Here is a 21,652-nt window from a genome sequence, read left to right on the forward strand (position 1 = left end):
GGTGATGCAATAACCCGGGGACGGGGGGACGGCGGGGAAAGGGGAAGGGGAAAGGGGAGGTGGGGGGGGGGAGCTGTCTGGAGGATGCAAAGTCGAAGCGCTGCCTGGGCAAGGTGGGCGAGGGGCTATTCCCGGCGCCCAGGGCCCGCCGCGGTGATGCGGATTTTGGGCCGGTGATATTTTTCCAGACCCCCAATGTTTTTGCAGCCCGTGACGGAAGGGTGGAGGAAGGAGGGAGAATCGATGCGCAAGATGGAGCAGCCGCTGCCGGCGCGGCGGGGCCGGGAGCCGGGCCGGGCGCACGGGAGGTAGCGGAGCCGCAGCGCGGAGCAGGTAGGCGAGGGGAAGGCAGGAGACCGGCTCCGGCCGGGGGCTGGAGGATGGCATGCGGGGCAGCGCTGCCGGCGTAGGGTCAGGAGCTGGGCAAAGCTGCTTGTGAGACTGCGAGCGGGGAGCCGGGCTGGGGAGCCGGGCTGGGAGCTATGGGTACTCCTCTCCCTACATGCGGGCCTCTGACAGGGGCTGTGAGGGTGACTTTGAGCCGTCACCGCTTGCTGCAGCTAGCTTCAGGTGTGTGTGCAGGCGCTGGAGGCCTGTCTGTGTGTCTTGCATTTGTCTCACCCCGTTTCGGATGCAGCGATCTCCCCCTACTGGGCTCCACCTCAGCGCTGCTAATTAAAAACAGAAAATCGAACCCGAGTCGATAGGCTAATAAGAGATGCTGGGCTTTGGGCAAAGGGACAGGGGCCGTCTGTAAGACTGCACATCGGTCCAGTGTCCACAGGGACAGGGACGGCTCATTTGCTGTGCAGAACGCAGCTAGAAATAAATGTCACCAGATGTTGTTGTGCCCAAAGACCGGAGTTTTAAAACCCAGTCCTTACACCTCTTTGTGGGTTTCTACCCTGAACGTAAGGGACTGGATATTGCCCTTTTAATAAAAAACTACATTTTGTGACAAAAGTTATCACATGTTGTTTCTTTTGACGTTTGCATCGGCATGTTCATTCTTTATTTCACATCGATACGTTGTAACGTCTGAACAGTAAAAAAAAGTCTCTTTACCAAATGCAGTTGTTCAGTTTCTCCAAACATCTGGAGAAACAAGATAGCCAGAGCATGTGCCAGTTATAGGAGACCTCATTTTCTACCACAGAATATGAAGCTCTAGTCCTGCATGCAGCTTCTTCCAGAGAGTCCTGAATGGCATGAGGTTCCCTGTAGCATCAGGGCCCAGAACATAAGCATCTTGCTGCAGTGCATCTCTGTGATGTGGATGAGGTCATAGGGAAGAGAGAAATACTTCTGAAGTCAGTACAAGTGTAGGACATGGCACTGGGGTGAATCACGCTCTTATCTGTAGACTGCAGGCTCTAGATGATAATCACACAGAAGTAGTTCTGAATTTCTATTGATTTTCTTTTGGATCTGTCTTTGGGAACACTCCTTTTCTGCTGACCATTCTCTACTCATAAACATTTTAATTTTTTTCATAGTCTGCATTTATCATCCCTTGGCACTGCCTTGCTGCTGTTTATACCTATAACAAATGCTGGTTGTCCTTGTCTTTTCACTCTTGTTCCTCAAGTCCTGGTGTTTCCTAGGGCAGCAGTAGGTCTTTTTCCTTAGAAGGAGAAAACATCAACCTTATTTCAGTCCCTGTGACCCAGGGGCTAGAGTGTCTGAATTATATTCCTAAAGAACTTCATGCCTCACACTTAGAAGTGTCAGATTCTCACCTATCTGTGTGGGATCAAATCTCTTTGCTTATTTTCTTTGTCTTTGACACGTTTTCAGGAATCTTTTAATGCATGGGGGAGTAAGTATTTTGTTCAGTTTCATCAGGCTGTAATCAAGAAAAAAATACTTGTCTGGCTCTGATTTGCTTTTCATATGGGAGTTTTGAGACCTCCATCTTGTGCACATGGATCTTTTCAGCGTGTGCAGGAAGGTGTTACTGTCCTGGCAGCAGCATCTATCCATTTCATAGGAGTCCTCAGAGAGGAATCACAGACAACAGAGAAAGTGGAAGGACTTAAAAGAGGACTTATGGACTTCCTCAAAAGGAAAAGAAAAAAAGTCTCCAGCGAGCAGGAAGCCTTGGATATCTAGACTGACCTTCAGATGTCCAGACTCTACTAATGAAGTTCAAGGAGGGCCTCAGAATGGGTAGGGCCAGCTGAGCTCTGCAGAGCTCTGGCCCTACAGGAGGTTTAGCTGTTCTCCTAAAATATATTGCTACTGCCTTGCCCCTGCCTTGCCCCTGCCTTGCCATCACAGCTTTTTGCTCCTTTTCTCATCTTGGTTGTCCCCAATCCTGTTTCTCCATCTGTGTTTCTAGTGCAGGAGCAGAGAGAATAAGACCCTCTTGAAGGAAAGGCTGCTGTGTCACAGTTAGCATTAGGGTTGTCATCAAAGTAGGTTTTTTACTCAGGTCTTTATCCTGGGTTCCCATGATCACAAGGCCTGCAGCATTGTCTCCAAAGTGGGGGCATTAGCATGATGTGCAACAGCCAATACACACAGGGCAGGGGTATTATTATTTAATCTCAGATTTGCACAAAGCCAGGAGCTGGGTGGTATTTGACTAAGCCAGCTCTACCTATTGACAAAGTTTCACACATTTACATGGGTCTGGTTAGCAGACTCCTGCTACCTCTGCCTATCTATTGGTATTCTACTTCTTGGTTGGTTTACAGGTTCTTTGCCTTCAGTTAAAGCAAGAGTTATCTACAAAATTAATAGTGCATGTGCTGAGAGGTGGTCTTGTAGGCAAGAGCTTCACAGCTCAAGAAGATGTGTGCTTTGGTATTAATAACTGTTCAAAGAGGACAGGCTCCTCGAGGGAGCTAGGGTTGTTCAGCCTGGAGTAGAGAAGGGTCCAGAGACACCTAATGGTGGCCTTCTACTACCTGAAGGAGGCCTACAAGAAGGCTGGAGAGGGACCATTCACAAAGGCCTGCAGTGATAGGATGAGGGACAATGGTTTGAAATTAGGGAAGAGTAGATGTAGGTTGGATGTTAGGAACAAGTTCTTTACTATGAAGGTGGTGAAACATTGAACAGGTTGCCCAGGAGGTCATTGAGGTCATGTCCTTGGAGATATGCAAGGTCAGACTTGACAAGGTTCTGACTAGCCTGATCTAGTGGAGGATGTCCCTGCTCACTGCAGTGGGGTTGGACCAGATGACCTTTGGAAGTCTGTTCTAGCCCAAACCATTCTATAACTCCATGGTTATTGTGATATGTTAATGAGTAAAGTTCACTCATTAGTGAACAGTTTTACATCTTCATGGTTTCTTCCATTGACAACAAGTCCTTGTTTCTTTAGGTCTTGATATCCTTGGTACCTTCCTACAGTCTTTTGTTTTTCTCTGGTGGGAATTTCCAGCACAAGCCAGGCATCATCAATCTTTCAGCTCCTCTTCAAGGCTCTAGTCCTTAGCAGGCATGCATTGCTTATGCAAAGCAACCAGCTTTACACTATAAAGCCTCTGATCAGTGGTCCTCATCAGAACATCAATGCAGTATATTCAACCCTACCTTCACTAGCGTCACTATAACCTGGACATTCACTAAAGCAGTTTCACTTAGATAACAACAGGAGAGACCAAAGCTACAAAAATGCTTCTCTTCAGACTTGCTAATCATTTAGATTAGCAGAGACACCTCATCATCCCCATTTTTTCTGGGATGGCTAAGAACAGAAGCAGCTGGCTGAGCAGCTGGCTGGATGCTACTGCCCCAGCACTGGAGCCATTACCTGCAGTGGAGGACTGGAGGGCAGCTGGGGTGGATGAAGGTGCTCACTTTCCAGGCTGCCCTGGCACACTGCCCTTGTTTAAAGCAATGATGCTCCGTGCTGTCCTCATCATCTTCTGCGAGTGACAAGTGCCCCTTCACCATGTGGGACACATGTCCAAGCTTAGCTGTTCTTGGTGAGCGCAGATGGAGCTGAGTTGCTTGCACGAGCTTGGTTGCATGCACAATCTTGCTGGCTTCTGCTGTCCTGACGATAACCTCTGGAAGATCCCCAGGAGTACTGGATTTACAAAGGGGTTGTTTTACTTATAGTGTTATAGTTATAGTGATGGCCATTTTGCTGGTGGCACTGACGGGGGTCTCCATGCAAAGTCTTTGCTTCTTATGTCATCCCTGAAGGAGGTGTATCGTCAGCACTGCTGTACACCAAAGTGGGTTTTACTAACAGTTAAGCCTCTGGTCCCTAATCAATGAGAAAAAGCCTTAGGGCAGCACATAACTGCTGAAGAGCAGCCAGCTGCTGGCTGGCCAGTTGTGGAGTCAGATAGATCCGTGTCTGGACTAGGAGGATGAGATGGTGACAGGACTTCTCACAACGTACGCACACATCCACTCTATTCGCTTCCTCCCAGATTTGCACAGTAACACTCCCAAGTATCCATCATTCGCTGTAGCTGTCGCCTCGGCTGCGGCCATGGATGTCAGCACCATTCCATTCCCGCCCAGCCTTCCGGCAGGGATAAAGCCCAAACCCTCCGGGGGTTCCCCTCCGCCGTGCCGCCCAGCCCAGCGGGCCCGGCCGCCATTTGGTCCCTGCGGGGTTACCGGCTGTGCCGTGGCCCAGCCCCGCGACACCTCCTCCAGCCCAGCGGCCTGCCCGGCGCTGCTCCCCGCCCCGCCCCGGTCCGTCGCCACTCCTTCCAGCCGGCCGGCATTTCCTGGGCTGGCCATGGCCGCGGCGGGCCCTCTGGCGACGCTGTCCACAGCCCGCCGCGATACCACGCTGTGGTAACTCGCCGCTCCCGCCGCGGGGACGGGGCGGCTGCAGGGTGCGGGAGGCTGCGAGGCTTCTTCCCTCGGGCGCCGCTGCCGGCTCTTGGCGTTCGTGGTTGCTTTGCCTTTTCCCGTCTTTTTTTTTTTTTTAAATTTTTTTTGTTTGTTTGTTTTTTGTTTTTACGGCTGAATGAAGGCTGTGTAAAGCGCAGCCGGCGTAGCTGCCGGGAATGGGCCAGCTGCCGGCAGGCGGAGGATGAGTCCCCGCGGGGTCTGTCCCCGGGGACCTGCGCGTCTCCGCTGCTCGGCTCACCCCTGCCCCAGAAAGGGTCTGAGCTGCAAAGCGTGGTCCTGCTGGCTCTGGCAGGAATGATTTTACCTCTAACAGCGGTAGCGAGAGCTAGCAGTAAGTAAATAACTTGGTAGCAATAAGACACGCACAGGTCTTTCATTATACCCCAGCGTATCCCGACTTGTTGACACAACGAAGCAATAGTAACACGAGGAAACAATACCAGGAGCGAAACACACATTTTTAAAACTCAGACGTTTTCAAGCTGCAGATTAGCATGCATGGTCTTCTTAATTGTGTTATTTATTCAGCAGGATACGGGTTTTAGCAGTCTGAAAGGATTGGTACGCTGCTAACGTCTTCCTTTGCTTTTGTTCTAGAAATACTTTGCATCAGCCGGTCATGGAGGGAACCAGGCAAACCAGGATTTGTCGTCCACACAAGATAAGTGAATCCTCAAAGGTTAGTACATTTCGTGTTACCTACACAGAAATGACAGGAAAGGGAGGGTAAAAGCTCTCCTTTGAGCAGACTGTTTTGGAGGAATGTGAATATTTGGAGCTTTTTAAGAGAGATACGAGAACAGTAATCGACCTGCTCAAGTATTTTTTGACAGAAGTTGCTACCTAGTGATAAAAAACTCAACCCTCCAAAAAGGCAGCAGCATCAAATGGGCATCTGCTCATCACGAGTCATTACTCATCAAACTCACATCACTGCAGCACAGTATTTTCTCTACACCAAAAATTAAATGTGATGTGCTTACTTGGGGAATTTTTCATACTGGTCTATCTAATAAAATCCAAGCTAGTTGCAGAAACGAAGCTGAGACTGCTTTTCAGATTCAGTGTTTGTTTTGTACCAGATGAGAGGCTTGATCCTGTAAATGGTAATTCCAGTGGACTTGAGGAGCTCTTGTAGGTTTGCAAGGTTTAATTTTTTGGATGAACTTTCTGTCTGCACAAACAGATTGATTTTAGTTGGGAATCCATGGAAGTCCATTTTAGGTAATTCTTTATGCAAGTCATCAGGCTGATGACCTTTAATTCATAAGATTTAATATCAGCTGTAATTATGTTCACTGTCTTTCGTGCCAGTGTAAATTGCTTTTCTGTTCCAGAGTGAGCACTAGGTTACAGGTGCTGCAGGGCAAGTACCTTGTGCTACCAACAACAGCTGGAGGAGAAAAACTTTTCAGTGCCTGTATTAGGCTTATCAGAGTTGAATGAGACAGATCTCATTTTCTTTGGCATCACTGGTACTGCATTAACAATCTGAAAGAAATGAGATCTTTGAAGCCGAAAGAAGTTTAAATCCTGCTCTAATACAGCTGATAAAAGATGAATAGGACTAATTTTTAAATGCATCCCTCCCAATGTCATTTTACCCTGAGTGCTGATCCTGTCTACCATTTAAATGGTTTAGTCTGAATGTAATAATAATTCATCACATTAAAAATTAATTAACTTGACAGCATTGTTTTGTTTTCTTGCTTAGACAGCAGCTGTCACTATCTGTTCAACTTAGAATTACTAGATAATGCAAAAGCTGTTCTACAGACTATAAATAGCTTGAGAAAGATGTTCATGTTTAGGATAAAATTAGGCTTGGGTTTGAAATGTGCAGCTTTCAGCTTCTGTTACTTGCTTGCTGAGTGAATGAACTTGCTAAGTGGCTGAAATCTGTTAATGTATTCTGAGCCCATCCAATGCCACATGTAATGATTTTATGCTTGATTTCTGAAGTAGCAGCAGTTCTACATGGCAACAAGGGGTTTAGGAGTACAAGTTGTCAGGCGTATTTGTGGTCAGGATTACGCTGCTGACTCCACAGCCAGCTAAGTACATAGGGATCTCTGGCAAATCTTATATTCTGGTGTAATCTTGTTATGCGCAATGGTGGTATTAGAGAATATTAGAGAGAAATGATCAGCCAGTTTACAGAGACAGGAGGGGAATACATTTTTGGTTTAATCCAATAACTGTCCCCCATGAGTCAGATTCAGAAGAGGGTGCTGTGAGATGCTATTGTCTGTTCAGCCACTCTCCCTCATGCCACAGATGGATGCTTTGTCCTTTGCCATATTTATTCTTTTTCCTGCCTCTTCCACCCCACGGTCTCTACTTGGGCTCCTGTATGATACCAGCATTTCTCAATCTCTGTAAAATGAAGATAACAAACTTTACATTCCTTAGCTCCCCTATTTTTATTTTTTCTGTTACAGATGTCTGGCAGTTCTATTTCTCAGTGGAGGTTACTTTGTTGTCTATGCAGTAGATCCCTTTTTAAGCTCAGAGATTCGGTGAGGCAATGGGTATGAGGAAAATTAAAGCGTTTTGCCCAGACTGAAGCCTCTTCGCTTAGACTGGTTTAACTCTGTGCACTTGCTTGTACGGAGTTACTCCAAGAGGAGGCTTTTTTGGCAGCAGAGTCTCCATTGTTTAGAAAGGAGCATAAGCAAAACTCAAGAGAAACTGCTGGGGTCTCACATGAAGAGCAGCACGTTTGGTTATGAATTTGGGTCTCATCTGTGGCAGACAGCCTGTTGCTCCACCACCAACTGCTGAAAGGCAGACATGGGAGGTCAGGCTCCTGAGGTTGGCATTAGCTCAGAGGCACTGGCTGCCGTCACGTCTGGACAGTGGCGAGCTGCATGTGTTAATCCTGGTTATCTCCTCCGATAACAGTACAATTACCAAATGATGTACACAGAGAGTGCATCTGGAGTGAGGAATGAGTGCAGGGGTAAAAATGTGGCTCTAGGCCTTGACCCTGTCCCATACAGCTGGCTAGAAAGCTTGTCTCACCATGATTTAACCAACCCAATAATGGCTTAGCCAGACAACAATCATCATGTGCTCTCTGTTTGGGAAACCACAAAGGCATGGATAGTCAGGATTTCTAGAAGCAAGATCTTGAAGGAGATCTTGAACACCTGAGAGGCTTGAGGAACCCTCAGGTCATCTGTATGACTGTTCTTGATATAGATAGGGACTGAAACACCTTTTCAGGGTGTCACTTCTGGGAGTGCAGCCTGAGGGTGTAGTGCTAGGCAAGACTCAATGTTCTACAGCCAGAACTGTTCAGTGTTGACTTAGATACGAAACAAATACTTGCTTCCTCTTCACCTCCTTTCATTTCTCTTACATGTCCATGCAAGCTCTGCAACTCTGCCTGGTTTGGATTTGGTAATTAAAGTTACATATTTGCATTTAACTTAACTGGCTTTTATTAAGAGAGATCACAAGGTAACTGACTGTACCATCAAGCATTCCATTTCTCTGGAAGGATGGTCCTAAAAGCTGCATCACTTGATGTACTAGGGTGACCAGCCCCTTCAATAATGTTCTGCAGGACATTCAAGGGGTAGCAAAATGTTTCCATTTTGGTTCTTTTTAAGACTAGTAAAGTAAGTCTGTGAGAAAGAGGCAAATGCTGGTAGCCTCAAAAGCTCAGTGACATGTACAGAGCTGGTGGAAAGAATGTCTGGGCCAGAGGGCTTCCAGAAAGGCATTTAATGGACACGTTCTGAGGGCGTTTTCCCCTTTCTTTAAAAGAAAAATGTTTAGTTGTATTCATTAAACAAAAGCTACCTCAGCTTCTGGAAGCAAGTAGAGAAGTCTTATGGGAATAAGTTTCCACATGTGTGGCTTTGCACATAAATAAACAGCTATTATTTTTGACTGCAGTGTGTGTGCCTGGAATAATATGGAAAGAAAGAGGGCTTTTACCCTGACAAGCTTAGAAATGTGGAGTTCTGTAAAGATTTAAGAGGGGGTAGCTGTCAAGTAAGCACTAACCCAAACAATACATGGGCTGAATGAAATTTTGGCACACTGCTGCATGTGTGTCTCCCACTCCGAGTATTTTGTGAGTAGCTTAGTCAAGAAGAACTCTGTAAGGAGTCATTTGGGGGGCAAGTAAGAAAAGGAATGTCAGCAAGATGTCTTGAAGACAATGAGTGGAAGAGATTCAGAAAATTGTGCCTGTGTAAATCATCAGGGAGGAGGTTGGGATGCAGCATTATGGAGGAGGCAGGAGTCAATTATAAAAAGACAAGGGGAGTAGGAAACATTAAAAGTCAGCACAGGCCTCTCAAAGGAAAGGTGAGCAGCTTGGGCTTGTACTACTTTGCTTGCCAACTGTTTCAACTCAGAATTTATTACATAAGTGCAACATAAGTCTGCTTCCTTTCTCTTGTGTATGACTGATGGAAAAACATTGAGATTTATCTTGGTGAAGACAAACTGTTTGTTTATTCCAGGTATACAGGTGGGATGACCACTCTAGTCTGGTTCTTCAGAGCCTGAATGAGCAGAGACACCGAGGCCTCTTCTGTGACATTGTCCTTGTGGTGGATGAGCAGAGAGTCCCTGCCCATCGGAACCTCCTCGCTGTTTGCAGTGACTACTTCAACTCTATGTTCACCATTGGTATGCGAGAAGCCCATCAAAAAGAGGTGGAACTTTTTGGAGCCTCCTACATTGGTCTCAAGGCTGTAGTGGATTTTCTTTATGGCAGTGAGCTGTCTTTAGATGGAGGCAACATTGACTATGTGCTCGAAACAGCTCATCTGCTGCAGATCTGGAAGGTGGTTGACTTCTGTTGTGAGTATCTGGAGAATGAGGTCAGCGAGGAGAACTACTTGTACCTGCAGGAGCTAGCCTCTATTTACAACCTGAAGCGCCTTGACTCCTACATTGACTCTTTCATCCTGCAGAACTTCGGCACGCTGTCTTTCACCCCAGACTTCCTGCAGAACATTTCCTTGCAGAAGCTGTGCCAGTACCTGGACAGCAGCAACGTGCAGCAGGAGTGTGAGCATGACTTGCTGCAGGCTGCCTTGCAGTGGCTTACCCAGTACCCAGAACGGGAGAATGAGGCATACCAGGTTCTGGATAACATTCATTTTCCCTTGATACCCAAAAGTGATCTCCTCCATCGAGTCAAGCCTGCGGTCTGCTCTCTTCTTCCCAAAGAAGCAAACTGTGAGGGGTTTATAGAGGAGGCAGTGAACTACCACAACAATGTGACGGCTCAGCCTGTGCTGCAGAACAAGCGGACAGCCCTGCGGACCTGTGAGGAGAGGCTCCTCTTTGTGGGTGGGGAGGTTTCTGAACGGTGCCTGGAACTGAGTGATGATACCTGCTTCTTGGACACCAGAAAGGGGCAGTGGGTAGCAGAAACCCCTCTCCCAGCCAGGCGAAGTCACCACTGCGTTGCAGTCTTGGGAGGCTTCATCTTCATAGCCGGAGGCAGCTTTTCAAGGGACAATGGAGGGGATGCAGCTTCCAATCTCCTATATAGGTATGATCCCCGCTGTAACCAGTGGATAAAGGTGAGACTTAAGCTGTATTATTTCTCTGTTTAAAATCCTTAATGTTTAGAGTGTTTTCTTGGTTTTGGTGGAAGGCCAGGGCTCATTAGAACAGCTAACACAACATCACTTGCAAATGGAAATTGTTTAAGTTGAAAAAGCAGTTACTTGAATTCTTTGTGGGAGTGAATGAGTTACACAGCAGAAGAGTCTGGGGCAGATTTTCAACAACACCTGGGATTTGAGCACCTCATCTGTGAAAGTCTTGGTCAGCCTCCACCTGCACCTCTTCAGATTAGAATGGATTTACAGAGGCAATTACTTGGTTCAGCTTTCTGAAGCAGCAGCCCGTATTACTAAATCAAAAAAGGGTCTGATGTAAAAAGATGATGTCACTGACATTTGTCAAATGTCTCAGTGCTAAATGTCTTTTGGAACAACCTGTTCACTTGCAGTCCCACTCCAAAACCCTGCAGCCGGTGCAGGTTCCTGTATAAACCACCCTGGGTGGTTTTCAGTGATTGCTATGTATGTTTCTTGCAGAGTTGTGGGAGAGGCTCATGTAACACAAACATTTAGAGGGTAACCTCTCTCTTAGATGCTTCCTGTTGTCCCCTGTTTTGAAAATGAATGCTATGTAACATGCTACTGCAGAGAAACAAGTGTTTCATCAATACAAGGGTCAAACCTAGTAGCTCTCCTTCCCAAATGCATGGGAAGGTGCAACTGTCCTCTCCTCAGACATGCATGTACCTTAGTCAGCTTGCTCGCCAGATATTTGAAGGTTTCAGCATGTTCTTATTTTTGACAGGTTGCCTCCATGAGACAGCGCCGCGTGGATTTCTACTTGGGAGCTATCACTGACATGCTGGTAGCTGTTGGTGGCAGGAATGAAAACGGGGCACTTTCTTCAGTGGAGACCTACAGTCCTCAGAAGGATTCCTGGTCCTATATAGCAGGCTTGCCCAGGTAATGGAGGCGTTGGGGAAGTCATCCTGTGTTTGAAGAATGGTAGCAAAGGGAGCTTGTGTGACTTTAGCTGATGAAGGGGTGCAAAAGGATACATAACCAGCATGGTGTCAGCAAGCAAACCATATCAGCATTTTTTATTTGAGCAACCAGCTCTTCCAGGCTGCATGCTCCTTGTCAGCTTGATTGGGTTCAGTTTTTGTCCTGAGGCACATCTGAAGGATGGGAGGGAGCGCACTGGGAATTTTCCTCTGCTCTTCTTAAAATATTTTTCCTGACGTGACTTGGAGTTGACTCTTTTCAGAGGCACTGTTTAGGTCCTGCTCAGAGGTGTCTAGAATTTATTTGGCCTTACTTTGTCACCCTGGTCTTCTTTGTAAGCTGCTCAGGTTGGCTGCTGCAGGTAAACCACACTTACCTGTATTGCAGATAGATAAGCCTGGCAAATGTGACTTCTCTTTCTCTCAGTCTGAGTTAAAACTTAGCTGCATTACTTTTGAGAGGCTTTAGTGTTTCATCTCTCTTTGTAAGAGCAGTAGAGGACATTGCTAGTATTCTACTTCAAGGTTTTAATGGTGACTTGGTAAGAAAGGTGCCCTAACATTTCATTGGCAAACAGCTGTTCAGGTTCAGTAATATTTCAGAGTCATGGAAATCACAGGAGCATTGGCTGTGGGGATGCTATCTTCATGGTGTCTGAAACCTGCAACTCCAGCAGCAGTGCTTGCATCAGGAACAAGACACTTGCAATTTGATTTTAGAGTCCAGGTTTTCCCTTACTCCCTGAGCTGCAGAGCCATAGGCAGCCAGCGAGGCATAGAAGCCTGTTGCCCGGTTCTATTTTGGGTAGGTGCTGCAATGTGAGTCTGATCCAGGCTAACAGCTGGGCTTGAGTGCTCTTCAGAAGCAGGATGCTTCTTTCCATTTTGATTTCTATTCACACAGGCACATCTAACAGTTGAGGCTAAACACCACAATCATTGCTGGGATGTCTATGAGAGTGTCTTCAGTTGCTTCTGTTAAGCCCTCCTGTAATTGGGGTGACCTGTGACATCCCACAGGAACTATAGCACAGCTTTTCCTTCTCTCTTTGCTTACTTTAAAAGGTTTTCTCAAAGAAGTGTAGACATGACCTGACTGCATTGTATGTTGTTAGAAAAACACTCACCTTAGACCTGGCATGGATATTTTTAGGCACAGATGATCCTGGGAAAGCTTGCATGGTTGGCTTAAGCCAACGAGACTGTAAGCTGTCTGAAAAGGGCCAGGTTGTCTGCATGTTCCCCCTGCTACCTATGTCTTGGCTTTGGGATTTTTGCAGCTGCAGCATTTGAAAGTGAACTTTGACATGGAGGGTGTTAATTTTTTATTAGATTCCTAGCTGATCCACTTGGACCAGGCAAAAGTCCCCCTTTTGGGATAGACCCCACTTACATTGCCTTAGCTGGTTGCTAAACAGCAGGGTTATGCTGTAAAACAGCAACTATTTTACATTATTGCAACACCCCAGAAAAACAGTTCTGCACCTTCTCTTTGTGCATGCTCTATCCTCATCCCATACTAACTGTCCTTTGTGCCAGCTCAGGTCTTTGTGCAGCTGTGCAGTGAACTAGAGAGTTTCCCACTTTTCCATGTAGCTGCTCTCTTGGGTGTTGATATCATAGAATCCCAAAATTATTTGGGTTGGAAGAGACCTTAAAGATCACCTGGTTCCAAATTCCCTGCCATAGGCAGAGACACCTTCTACTAGACCAGGTTGCTCAAAGCCCCATCCTTCTAAGGCTTATAGCTTGCCATGTGTGTGGGGAGATTTTCAGGGGAAAGGTGATGGTTGTGTCCTTGACTAAATATACCTCCTGCCTGCTACCAAATCCTGTGTCTGTGTTGCTGAACACAGGCACAGTCGTGCTTCCCTAAAGAAAAGCTTTGCAAGCTCTTTTTTATCTCTTCTTCCCCCATCCCCCACCCCCTTCCCACTCCAATACGGTCAAAACAACACTTTGTTTTCTCCAACCTCTTTCTTGGAAGGAGCTGAGCTGTTTTGACTGAAATAATGCTGCCTTACTGAAGAAGCAAACACAGCCTCTTCAGGCAGATGCTTAATGTGGAGAACTTCAGCCAAGCTATCTAAACGATGGACCTGGTCCAAGTCTGCTACAAGTGAATTTTGCCTGACTCTTGTTCAGGTCCTTGGTTGTGGGATACCTTTCCCAGTCTTCAGAGAGGTTTTGTATGTTTATTTATTTAATTTTTACCATTTTCCCAGGCTCTTTGGGAGCAGTTGCTGCCATAGTTTCTAGCCCGGAAGGGAGGAGCGGTGGCTGACAAGCTTGGCAGAGCAGAAGTTGGTGCAATGTGTTCTCGCTGTGAATAGACCATGAAAAACTCCGCTGCAAACATCAGTGAAATTAATTGAGTGGCCCTAGGTTAAAATTTGGCAGAGCAACTGAAAGCTGTTGTATGAGGAAATGTGTTGGAACAGGTTAACAAATGATGGTATCTGCTCTGCTAGTTGAGTCATGAATGATCTCTCAGGGTTGCAACAAGTGGACACCAAGATTCACAGCAATCACAGCTTGCCTGGACTTTGGCTGGAGTAGGGGATTCCCAGAGTCTTATGAGTTTGGACAAGTGTTCCTCCGTTTAAGAAAACAATTGATACATTTTCTGGCTTTACTGAAGAGTGTAACTGTGTCAGAAATGGTAATTTTGGCAGCACTTTATCTAGGTAAGCTATCCAGTATGGGGAACTGGCTCTAGCAGATATTCTGAATTGAAACCTCTTTCTCCTTAATGCCTCTTTTTCTGCCCACTCTGACAGATAACATTGCCAAAACGCAGGATGATTTCTGCTGGAGGGTGTCTGAGCCTGCTGTACTGCAGTGTACTGTTGTGCTGCATGTTTAGAAATGCCTCTGCTTAACCCACAGGGCCTGCAGGAAGGATTGGTATTGATTTGCTTTGCTTTGTGCATTTTATCTCGTGCAATTTTCTGGTGTGTGCAATTCTGGATGAGCTTTTTAGAAGTCAGGCAAAGTGAAACACATCTAGCCAATTTCAATGGGTAATCTCCCTCTGCTGGGAAATAACAACTTGATGGTCGATTTGGTGCTTCACATATGATCTCCTCTTTCAGAGTGCTCTGATAGCTATTGCTGTTCACTAGGCATAGCCATTGGTTGAGGCAAAAAGAGAAGCATCAGTGCTTTCTCTGAAGCTGTCTGTGCCAGATTGTATGCATGTGCTTTGAGAGAAAACGTTTATTGCTAGCTTACCTGCACAGAATTCCCCTTTCCAGTTACTGTAGGAAAATATTTCAGCTACTTCCCAAAAGTCATTCAAGTTTTTATTAACTTGTGGCCTCTCTTTTATTTTGAAATGCAGAATGATTGCTATCAGCAGTACAATAACCCTGGGATATGGCACTGCACTCTTTCTCTTCTCCTTCTGAGTCCTCAAAACCTGTTACCTGACACTTCCTCCTCTGTGGAGTGCACTGCAGGTCCTCTGGGTAGCTTGCTGGTTAGATGTGGGTTGAGAAAGGACATGAAGTTAGTTTGTCCATCTGACTTCCTGGCTAGGTAGTCCACCTTTTAAGACCCATTCCCATGTATATAGAGAAGCAAAGACTCTGGCAACCAGACTGGTGACACTGGAGACATACACTCCCAGTTCTTGTCCGTAAGAGACCACAAACAAGGTGGACCGGCGTCTGTGTACACTAAACTGCCATAGTGTTTCTGGAAGGTGCAAAAGCTAAGCATGGGCTCAGGGTATTTCATGTCAAACAGAAACACCAAACATGAGTTCTGTGCTTCCATGGTTAGGCAGATTGTGAGCTGTGGAATTTTTGAGTAGCCTTTTTGGATACAGTCTCATAGCTATGCCTTAGTCTTCTCTGTTTTCTGTCTTTCTTTTTTTGTGAATGGCTAAGAAGGAGTACAGTTCTGAAGCCATCTCTGCAAGGTCTCCAGGGATGATGCCCCAGGCTTGTAGCTGAAAGGTCTGTCTTGGTCACTTAGCATTCTCAGGCCAAGTGTCTCAAGGATTTTTCCATTTCTTGTATCAGGAGCTGGTTAGAATGCCTGATTCAGTTACCAGTCAGGGATCAGAAGGTTTGTCAGGCATCTAGAATAATAAACATCTTTTAGCTTTTCTCAGAAGGGTTGCATTCAGGGTAGATGTGTGATTTCTTTTCTATTCTACCTTTTCCCTTGGCACAAAAGTGTTTGGCACTTGTGTGTAGAAGAAGTTACGATACCGCTTGTGTAGCTGAGAGAAACTCACCATGTGAAATACAAACAGCTCAAAGTTCTATCCACATTGAGTTCCCAGCATGTTCAGGCATGGTTCAAAAGCATTCCAGGCTACACTAATGCTAACCTAGGTTTGTCTGTCATAGAGGTTTAGTTGTCTTGAGTCCTTGACTACAAAGGATGGCTGGCAGCAGAGGCTTGTGAGTGCAGCATGATGAATCTATTACTCTGCAACCCTATGGGTATTAAATTGTTGGGGCTCTTTGTACTGGTGTGTGAGCCGGTTTGCTGTGGCTGGTGCTGCAGCTACAGCTTTTGATGGCCCATGCACCCAAAAAAAGAAAAGAAGGCATGTTCAGGAAGGGTATGTTCAAAGAAGCAGAGGCCCAACCATTCCACATCTAAGAGCTCTAAGGTGTTTGGTCAAGAATATCCTAGCATGAAGTTAAGAAATCAGTTTGTAGTGGCTTTATTGTAGCTGATCAAAGGGGTTTTCTCTCTGCCCTGTGGAAATGGTATGCATGATGTTGGTTCTACCATTTCATGTTGTCTTATTTCAAACATGGACCTGGATCTCTCTTTGACTGAGGTCTGTTGCCTTGTCTCAGGATGGCCAAAGTTACCACCTGTATAGCAGAAGTGGTAGAACAGGTGGATAGCTCACAAAAAAGACACTACAAGGATCATGACTGCAAATAAAGCAGGCTGTGAACACTAATGAATAAGAAACATGATTCATGATCCTGAAGCTGTGGAAGGCAGCACTAATCTTCATGTTGTTTTTTCTTGGTTAATTGCTACTGGTAAGTCTGAGAGGTATCATGAATATTTCCACTTTCTGTCATAGAAACCCTTGATGAAATTGTGGACTTTTTCTTCTCTGCCCCAGCCTAAGCAGTGGGGCAGGAATATGACAGCGAAGATCATGCCAGCTAGAGCAGGATGAGTTACTTCTGTTGTGTGGCACACTGTAGGGGATGCTCTCAGAAGTAACTGTCATAGCTCAGCACTCTGCAGTGCAGGTTGGAACAGGTTGAATAAGAATAGTTACTGGGTAACTACTGGGATTAGGGTTTCTTCTCTCTTTAGTTACACTTTATTTTCTCCTTTAGTACCAGCCCTTGTTGAATGTTTGGGTGTCTTGATAAAATCTGTCAGCACTAAGTCAGTTCACTTCTGTTTGCCTGCCCTAGGTTTACCTATGGCCACGCTGGAACAGTCTACAAGGAATTTGTGTACATTTCAGGAGGCCATGATTACCAGATTGGCCCCTACAGAAAAAACCTGCTGTGCTACGATTACCGCACAGATGTCTGGGAGGAGAAGAGGCCGATGATCACTGCCCGAGGCTGGCACAGCATGTGCACCTTACAGGACAATATCTACTCCATTGGTGGCAGTGATGACAACATAGAAACCATGGCTCGTTTTGACATTCTGAGCGTGGAGTCCTACAGCCCTCAGTGTAACCAGTGGACCAGAGTTGCTCCTCTGTTGCAAGCGAACAGTGAGTCAGGGGTTGCAGTCTGGGAAGGCAAGATTTACATCCTCGGAGGATACAGCTGGGAAGAAACAGTCTTCTCCAAAACAGTTCAGGTTTATGATAAGGAGAAAAATAAGTGGTACAAAGGAACCGACTTACCCAAAGCCATTGCCGGTGTGTCTGCATGTGTCTGTGCATTGAAACCCAAAACAGAGGACAAAAAGAAAAAGACAAAAACAAAAAAGCATCAAGATCGAGGAAGATGACTACTTCTGGATAACCACCCTTTGATGGTGGACTCCCAAAAGAGCCTTGTATTTAATCATTTCTATCTAATATTTTATTATTTTCTTTCTTTCTTTCTTTTTCTTTTTTTTTTCAAGTGGGGGGGAAAGCATCTTCTGAAGCCTCAGAAAATGTCCAGTTGAGTGTGGGTTTTGGATTAAGCTCATGTTTAAGGTAAAACCCACAAAAGAAACAAACCAACCCACCCTCCTACTAGATAAGGGGTGATATGGCAAGAGAGGTTGTTCTGCTCTCCTGAATGTTAAGGCTTAGTCTTTTACTTCTGTTGATCGTGGCATTTCCACCTACATCCTATCATATTGACTTTTTATAGCAAGGCTGGATGTGCAGCTGTGACAATAATGTCAAGGGAGAGGAGGCAGAGTAGTGTCTGGTTTGAACTTACAGAGCAGTTCAAGGGAGTTCAGAAGCAACTGCTAAGAAAAAGTGAAATGGCTCTTTGGTGTTGTAGTTATGAAGTTTTGTAACATTGAATTCCATTTACAATACATTCTTGAGTTGTTGGTATCAGATTTCTGGAACATGAGTGTTCAAAGAGAATATTGCTTATGGTGAATGCGGGTCAGATCAGCTGGAAGAGCAACTAACTCCACTGTACTCCTAAAATTAAGACCATCTTACTGTGTGGCTGAAGAATAGCTGGGATTGACTTGGGCTTGGAATGATGGCATTGTGAACCCTGAAAACTGGGAAAGGTGGCATGATTTTGCAACTCTTGTTGTGGCACTTCTCATGTCTAAACACAGTAAGAAGTTTTTCTTGGGTTTTGAAACATGACCCAGAGTGAGGAAAAAAAATAATCTGCTGAAGAACTTGAAAGATTTTAAGATTTGGATGAAAACTTTGCAATTTGCTTTGGGCTTTAAAGCAGATGGAATTGATAGAGCTTGCTGCAAGAGTGGGGTTTGCTGAATAGGGTAACAGTGGGGGGAAATGGCAGGAGGATCCTTCAAGTGGACTTGAGGCAAGAAGATGTCTCTCCCTAGTCCTACCAGGCTGTAGAAGCTGCAATCCACTTGATTTAACTGAAGCCTCACAGTGGTCTCGGCTAGTAGCCAGTGTGAGCAGGGGGCCATACTGCAGTATTCTACTGTCAAAAAGCATATTAACCCGGGAAGATTAATTGGGGTTTGGTAATCCTGAAGAACAGCAACATAAGCTTTTTACCTGAGCTAATAGCTCACATGTTCCTCTCTTTTTTTTAAAGTTCAAAATGTCTTTTCATGCAAGTAGCCTTTTCTGATGGATTTGTCAGGGACTTGAAGTCATGCAACCGAACACCTTCCCCAGCGAGACAGGTTCAAAAGGAAAAATCCCAAAGTATGCCCAGGACTGTGGTTGGGATCCAGGCAGTGGGACTGAACTGAAAACGGTCTGTTAGATCCGCTGTGTCACACTATCCTCTGCATACCAAGTACAGAGATTTCCAACCCAAGTGTTAGTCCACCCTCTACAAACACAGCTGATTCTGCTGCAGATATTAAAATTCCCCGACTGTCTGGCCAGCGCTCAGGCATTCGCCCCGCGGCGGGTTACAAACGCACCTCCGATTCGCAAGAAGTCTCTCACCAGCAATCTGATACAGCCGCTTCAGTTACTGTAACAATGCCAGGCCACAGGTTAATGTTCCTCCTTCCCACAAGAAGAAATTTTTAGAAAGTTTTTAAAAAAACCAACTTTTCTACTTTTTTATAAGACATTTTGCTAACTCGGTCTCTTGTTTGCCATCTATTCTATTATTTCCTGTAGTAGCTCCCGCTCTGTACTTGTGCCCCTGTTGTTGCCCAGGAGCTCCTCGTTTGATGGATCTTTGTGAGCTGATCGGGAGAGGATGCAGCTGTCAGGGCAGCGTTTACATTCTCAACATTGTCAGGCACTCAGCTATAACTGTGACTATTGTACAGCCTCTTCCCTGAGAGTCCAGCTCGCCAGACATGCTAATGACCATGCTTTATTTTCAGCTGGTGGTGATCTGCTGAGTGGATTTCAAGGGCTTTGATTTAAAGTTTAGCTGGGGAACTGTTCATTGTTGCTGTTGTTTCTCCCTCAGCCCTTTCACATCTCCCTTGTTGCACCATAACTACCAATATTTCAGGTTTGCCTTCCTCCCCAGCTGTTGTACAGACAGCTGATACCCTGGTACCCACCCTTTTGTTTTCAACTGTTTACCTCAATAATTGGAAAACACTTAGATACCATTTTTGCACTTAATTGCATTTGAAGCTCTTGAAAGTTAAAGACCTCTTGGAACATCTTTGTATTGAATGAGGTACCTCTGAATAAATTGCTGGAGTTCAAGGAAGTTACAGGCTTCTCCTTCAGTGCTCAGACAGGATTTAAGAAAACTAGTTGAAATTAATTTTGTGAAACTCCTTGAGGTGTTTTTTTTTGGTGTTTAAGAGAGAAAAGCCTCAGGAGTTAAGTCTTTCATTTGCATTAATGGATTTATTTTAAAGCCTTTGTACACTGCATGAGGTAATGGTTATTTTTTTCTTTTTTTATCCTAAAAATGAAATTTAAAAAATTCAAAAATCATACCCAAACATTTTGGTTATGACAGACTCATTAATGAGCTGTCTGGGGAGTTTTATATCTGAAATCCTTGTTCTGTTGACTGACAATTACTTAACTTCTTGGGACATTTTCCTGTGTAAGTATGGAACAAAACTTTCAAAGACTTGCTTTGTTTCTGTTAATGGGTTGCTTGTTATTATATCCCCCCCTTCTAATGTGTTTATGTATTACATTAATGTCTGGAAACAATAAATCCAGTTTAGAATATTGTATTCATCACTGGTCTGATTGATTGTATTCATCACTGGTCTGATTGTCTATTGATTCAATTGAGGCTTTCCTTTTGGATGAATTGGAAAGAAGTCATCTTGTAATTATTTTTAGGTGGTGTTGATAATGATGGAAATTTTTTAACAGGTAGAAGCTAAATGTAGTAGCAATATGACATCCAACTTTCTTGGCTAATCCACATTTTCCGCATCATGCTCCAAACCAGTCAGAAATGACTGTTTACGTGAGGCTTTTGTCACAGCCATGTTTGTATACTGGTTTCAAAGACTGTATTTAATGAGGAGCAGATAAACACAGTTCTGACTTTACGACATTAGGCTTAATTGCATAGGCAAAATATAGCCCCAGTACTCATTACAGTAAGCTTTGTTTTTCCCATTTTGTTTATCATCTGTTCAAAAGCAGAGGCTGTGGGTGAGTGTGGGACATCTCTCATGCTATCAGAGGCCACAGGAGGGTCGTACCTGTGGTTGGTGTAAGCATTCTTCTGTTATTAAAGGAACTAATTATTTGCCCCTCCAAAACGCACAGCAGTAAGCATTGCTGAAAGCACAGCCTGGCAGAGTACCCCTTGCTATTGGGTGTTGTGTACCCAGACGTGGCTTATCATCGCTTGGGAACCGTTGGCAGGCAGCACATGATGCCTGGAAATGGCTTAAACTCCCAAGCGCTGAACTGCTTTGTGAAATTCCTTGTCAGGAAGCATAGCTCCTTCTTCCTGCCCTGGGGAAAAATAACTGCTTCCCTAGCTCATCTTTAAAACAGCTCCTATTGCCAAATTCTGAGGAAAGCTCGTTTCACCTGATGCAAAAGAGCTACCAAAAACCTCAGGTTTTCTCTTCCCACACTTCCATGCCTGTATCTTGGCATCAGCATGTCAAGGAGCTGCTGCCTGTAACAGTGATGTTAGATAACATTAAATCCCCTGAGATACCCTGAGGAGAAATTACTCCATGGTGTGAGATGCAGTTGTTTTGAAGGCTTGAGAAAGAAGCTGGAAATATTTTTGTTCTCAAGTTGAAATCTGAAATGGAGAAAAATGTTCCTGAGTGTCTGCCTATGAGAGATCAGGCTGCTTTCTTCCAAACACTGGTGATTTTCTGTGTGCTGTTTAGAAGCCACTTTTCTTCAGTGACAGCAAAAGTGTCTCATGTCCAAGGAATTTAAAGAAAAAATGTATCCTTTAGTACTCTTTCTGAGAGCAATTTCACTCACAGCAAAAAAAAGGCCAGATTGTAATTGTGATTCTTCCCATGCTGGCACATCTTTACAAAGCTCCGAGTAAGAAGTTTCTATGCAGGGGGGAAGAAAGAAAGAAAGAAAAAACTATTATAATAATCTTTATATATAATTTTATTCCAGTTTGTTGTTATATTTCAGTTCTCATGAATGTAACAGTGAGTAAAAGGCTATTTATTCCTCCATGAATTTACAGCTTTGAGTTGTCTTACAGATCACATCAGGGCAGA

At 45.0% G+C, this 21,652-nt stretch overlaps 1 protein-coding gene across 2 annotated transcripts; it reads left to right on the forward strand.

Annotated features, from left to right (window-relative positions):
* The first annotated feature begins 68 nt into the window (after positions 1-68).
* Positions 69-20,149, forward strand: KLHL36 (kelch like family member 36). Of its 2 annotated transcripts, none has more exons than XM_054169900.1 (5): positions 69-333; positions 5,428-5,509; positions 9,312-10,385; positions 11,176-11,333; positions 16,783-20,149. In XM_054169900.1, the coding sequence occupies exons 2-5, from the start codon at positions 5,450-5,452 to the stop codon at positions 17,336-17,338; spliced, it is 1,848 nt and encodes a 615-aa protein (XP_054025875.1). In that variant the 5' UTR covers positions 69-333; positions 5,428-5,449; the 3' UTR covers positions 17,339-20,149. The 2 variants fall into 2 exon arrangements, with proteins under 2 accessions (XP_054025875.1, XP_054025877.1); XM_054169902.1 differs by lacking the exon at positions 69-333 and adding an exon at positions 5,001-5,161.
* The last annotated feature ends 1,503 nt before the right edge of the window (positions 20,150-21,652 follow it).

Source organism: Dryobates pubescens, chromosome 19 (genome assembly GCF_014839835.1).
Source record: "Dryobates pubescens isolate bDryPub1 chromosome 19, bDryPub1.pri, whole genome shotgun sequence".
Lineage (NCBI taxonomy): Eukaryota > Metazoa > Chordata > Aves > Piciformes > Picidae > Dryobates > Dryobates pubescens.

What these genes read in the sequence shown, in the direction of transcription:
- KLHL36 (XM_054169900.1), top strand. Translation starts at nt 5,450, where the DNA reads ATGGAGGGAACCAGGCAAACCAGGATTTGTCGTCCACACAAGATAAGT. An exon ending in GCTGTAACCAGTGGATAAAG is followed by an intron (nt 10,386 to 11,175) that starts GTGAGACTTAAG and finishes TATTTTTGACAG; the next exon opens with GTTGCCTCCATGAGACAGCG. An exon ending in TATATAGCAGGCTTGCCCAG is followed by an intron (nt 11,334 to 16,782) that starts GTAATGGAGGCG and finishes TGCCTGCCCTAG; the next exon opens with GTTTACCTATGGCCACGCTG.